The sequence below is a fragment of the Phytophthora infestans genome, genomic scaffold, assembly GCF_000142945.1.
Source record: "Phytophthora infestans T30-4 supercont1.21 genomic scaffold, whole genome shotgun sequence".
NCBI classification, from domain to species: Eukaryota; Oomycota; class Peronosporomycetes; order Peronosporales; family Peronosporaceae; genus Phytophthora; species Phytophthora infestans.
Window position 1 is genome coordinate 1,841,949 of NW_003303738.1, and position 4,367 is coordinate 1,846,315.

Sequence of the window (4,367 nt, forward strand, 5' to 3'; positions counted from 1 at the left end):
GTACATGGCTCACGCCTCAAGCATTACTGCGACCCGGAACTAGGCAGTACCGCTGAAATTCGCGAGCACGTTGCCGTGCAGGGCATTGTGCTAGGCGTGCGGGACATCATTGACCACCGTTATGACACGACTGCGAAGGAATGGCAGCTTCACGTTGCCTGGCGCGGCCTTGAGGACTCAGAGAATTCGTGGGAGCCATTTTGGGCAATGTATGCAGACGTTCCAGTTCTGGTGACAACGTATGTTAAATCGGTGAACACTCCTGAGTTGACAGCGATGCTGTAACCATCAATTTCAACCTGGCCCTGTCACATGTCACATTTTTCACAAGGCATGGCGATATGGCTACTTTACGTCTTCCAGATTTTCCAGTTTTCTGACATTTTTTCAAGTTTTCCAGTTTTACATTTACCGTGGTCATCTTGGGGGCAGTGTAGTGCATACAGCACCTGTACCAGATGACACAGCGGCAAAAGCAAGTCACAAGTCACAGCGTCACAAGTCACACCTGTCACCCCGTCCCAACAGCGACATCCATCCCAGCCGCCCCTGCAGCGCAAATCCCAGTCTCCAATCGACAGCGGCGGGAAGGAACGTGAGCCTCGAGTTGGTGTGTTACTAGCGCGCGTGCTCTCGGCCCACACGGCCAAGCAACAGCCGAGCAACAAGACAGCAGAGGCCGAGAGGCACGCGCCGATAGGACAACAATGGACAGAGGCACGTGCTGGAAGGGAAGAGGCAGCGACTCAAGGACATCGAGTTTGGCGAGAGGTGTTGTAGTGATAGCGATGCAAATGGACTGACCGACTAACTCTGAATGACACTTCACAATTTACCTTGTTGAGCTCACTTGCCATACTAAACCATCTACTCTTTAATAGCGTCGGTCTCCGTCGCAGCCACGATCACGATCTGTGCGGGCAGCTCAGCAATACTAGCGAGGTGCAGACGCGCAGTAGAAGCAGCGACATCACCTGCATCGAACCCGTTCCGTTCACTTAGACCATCGTGTGCAACCCCACGGCCAGGTCCAGGTCGCGACACCGCCACGAGATATCCGGCTGGCGCACCACATCCAACCGCTCCACCGCGTTCCATACGCCACCACGAATACACCCGAACAACCCCACCGTGCTGCAGATCCGTAATCCGGACCATCAGCGCCATATCTCACTCGCTACGCTACTGCCAGCACACCTGCACGTTGGCCCTCACGCATGTCGAACATCGGCCCGCTCAATGGCGCGTCCGTGAGTTTCCGCGTCCACGGACCAGAACGCCGACCACACGGCAGCGCTGTCAAACAACGCGCCGTCCAAGGTCAGCTCGACCATCGCCAGCAGTGCCTTCCTCACCTTCCCGGCTCTCCACATCATCCACCCGCTGCCGCCGCCCCGCTGTTACCGTTGCTGCATGTGTCCGCCACCCGCACGCCGCCCTTTCGCGGACGTCGCCACCCTTGCTCACCACCTCATTCACTCTGCTCCCTCATGCCTCTTCCACTCTAGCTCGCCGCCGTCGCCACCATTGCCGCCACTCCACTCGCTCGCCGTTCGAACGATCTCTCCCTCTTTCTCCCTAACTTAAAGGAAAAGTGCAATTTTAAGAAATAAATGCACAAATTTTAACAAGTACATGTAGTATTTTTGTTTAAACCACGTTTTATGTTACGGTCGGAGGTTGTCGGAGGTCGGAGATTTTATGTTATGGAAGAAGACGGATGTATAAAAAGATAGAATGTATGAACATTATAAAAAATATTAAACAAATACATATGGAAGTGAATGATAGAGTTGAAAAGAAGTAAAGTTGGGATAGGTAATAAAGAAAAAAATATTAATTTAGTAAATTAATAATGGAAATGGTTGGAAATGGTTTGAAAATGTATTTTAGAAAATTTACATGAAACAACATGTAGGGTAAAAGATCTATTGAAGGACAAGAGTTAGGTCTACTAGACCTTAAACCGAGTTGGTCGGTGCACAAACAGAATCTAAGTATTATAGAGAAAAACGCACGACAATTGTCAAAGACTGACCTCTTTTGCAGATGCATAGCTATTCATCAATGAAGCAGCAAACCATCAGAGAGCTAGCCAAGGCGACACAAGTTTGCCCGAATCGTCGGATTGATCTACATAGTAGAAAGATAATATATCGGAGAAAAAACTTCAGATTTGGAAAGCGCTGAGTACATTTGTAGCTTCTCAGTACGTCATGATCTATTTATAAAACTGAACTCTTCTGCCACTCATTTGGCGCGAATGCGCTGTCATTTTGGCGCCATCGCCTACATCCACTCCATTTACAGCGCTTTCAAGCTCGCTTAAGCTCCATACAGATCCAGATTGTGAGCCATTCATCTAACGCACGCAGCTTTTCTGTACATGTGCTTCTTGGAAGCTCATTTATCAATCTACCATCTCACAAGATGCCCAGAGCTCGAGATCAAAGCGTACCCGCGAGCTGACGGAAGAAGTAGTCGAGCATGGCGTTGCTCGGCTGACCCAATTTGACGAAGCCCGCCAATCTAAACGTGCCACACAAAACCGCACCGCCGTACGCCCTCTTACCAGCTAGCGCCTCGCACACACCTCGTCTAGCACCCACCCAGCCTTTGAACATGTCCAACACAATTCAAACTGACAAGAAAGTTGGACGCGCGCCAGCGATAAATGAACGCTGCCAAACGATCTACCGCGAATCTATCATGCATGAAAGCACAAAAAGGGGTCCGCCAAAGCGACCCCGTCCAGGTCGCTGCTTCGAGCCTGGCAGTGGCCTTGACACTGGGCAGTGGATCTAGCGCGACCACAGTGGATGGGCTCACTGTTCCGGCGGAGCACGTCCAGGTCGCTGCTTCGAGCCTGGCAGTAACCTTGACACTGGCAGTGATCTAGCGCGACACAGTGGATGGCTCACTGTTCGGCGGCAGCAAGTGGAGTGGCGGCAATGGTGACGACGGCGGCGAGCTAGAGTGGAAGAGGCGTGAGGGAGCAGAGTGAATGAGGTGGTGAGCAAGGGTGGCGACGTCCGCGAAAGGGCGGCGTGCGGGTGGCGGACACATGCAGCAACGGTAACAGCGGGGCGGCGGCAGCGGGTGGATGATGTGGAGAGCCGGGAAGGTGAGGAAGGCACTGCTGGCGATGGTCGAGCTGGACGTGGACGGCGCGTTGTTTGACAGCGCTGCCGTGGGGTCGGCGTTCTGGTCCGTGGACGCGGAAACTCACGGACGCGCCATTGAGCGGGCCGATGTTCGACATGCGTGAGGGCCAACGTGCAGGTGTGCTGGCAGTAGCGTAGCGAGTGAGATATGGCGCTGATGGTCCGGATTACGGATCTGCAGCACGGTGGGGTTGTTCGGGTGTATTCGTGGTGGCGTATGGAACGCGGTGGAGCGGTTGGATGTGGTGCGCCAGTCGGATATCTCGTGGCGGTGTCGCGACCTGGACCTGGCCGTGGGGTTGCACACGATGGTCTAAGTGAACGGAACGGGTTCGATGCAGGTGATGTCGCTGCTTCTACTGCGCGTCTGCACCTCGCTAGTATTGCTGAGCTGCCCGCACAGATCGTGATCGTGGCTGCGACGGAGACCGACGCTATTAAAGAGTAGATGGTTTAGTATGGCAAGTGAGCTCAAAAAGGTAAATTGTGAAGTGTCATACAGAGTTAGTCGGTCAGTCCATTTGCATCGCTATCACTACAACACCTCTCGCCAAACTCGATGTCCTTGAGTCGCTGCCTCTTCCCTTCCAGCACGTGCCTCTGTCCATTGTTGTCCTATCGGCGCGTGCCTCTCGGCCTCTGCTGTCTTGTTGCTCGGCTGTTGCTTGGCCGTGTGGGCCGAGAGCACGCGCGCTAGTAACACACCAACTCGAGGCTCACGTTCCTTCCCGCCGCTGTCGATTGGAGACTGGGATTTGCGCTGCAGGGGCGGCTGGGATGGATGTCGCGGTTGGGACGGGGTGACAGGTGTGACTTGTGACGCGGTGACTTGTGACTTGCTTTTGCCGCTGTGTCATCTGGTACAGGTGCTGTATGCACTACACTGCCCCCAAGATGACCACGGTAAATGAAAAAACTGGAAAACTTGAAAAAATGTCAGAAAACTGGAAAATCTGGAAGACGTAAAGTAGCCATATCGCCATGACTTGTGAAAAATGTGACATGTGACAGGGCCAGGTTGAAATTGATGGTTACAGCATCGCTGTCAACTCAGGAGTGTTCACCGATTCAACATACGTTGTCACCAGGACTGGAACGTCTGCATACATTGCCAAAAATGGCTCCCACGAGTTCTCTGAGTCCTCAAACAGTAGTTTGGTGGTCCAAAAGAAGCTCTCCCAGCTGGGTTTGAACCAGCGACCT

General features: G+C 53.0%; 2 protein-coding genes across 2 annotated transcripts; one reads left to right on the plus strand and one right to left on the minus strand.

The window, feature by feature from the left end:
- Positions 1-998: 998 nt before the first annotated feature.
- PITG_12016 (uncharacterized protein) lies at positions 999-1,334 on the minus strand (the record flags this gene model as incomplete). The annotated part of the gene is made up of 2 exons (XM_002901416.1): positions 999-1,134; positions 1,216-1,334. 2 exons carry the CDS (start codon positions 1,332-1,334, stop codon positions 999-1,001), a joined length of 255 nt encoding a protein of 84 aa, XP_002901462.1.
- Positions 1,335-3,145: 1,811 nt separating this feature from the next.
- On the plus strand, positions 3,146-3,481 carry PITG_12017 (uncharacterized protein; the record flags this gene model as incomplete). The annotated part of the gene is made up of 2 exons (XM_002901417.1): positions 3,146-3,264; positions 3,346-3,481. 2 exons carry the CDS (start codon positions 3,146-3,148, stop codon positions 3,479-3,481), a joined length of 255 nt encoding a protein of 84 aa, XP_002901463.1.
- Between the last annotated feature and the right edge of the window lie 886 nt (positions 3,482-4,367).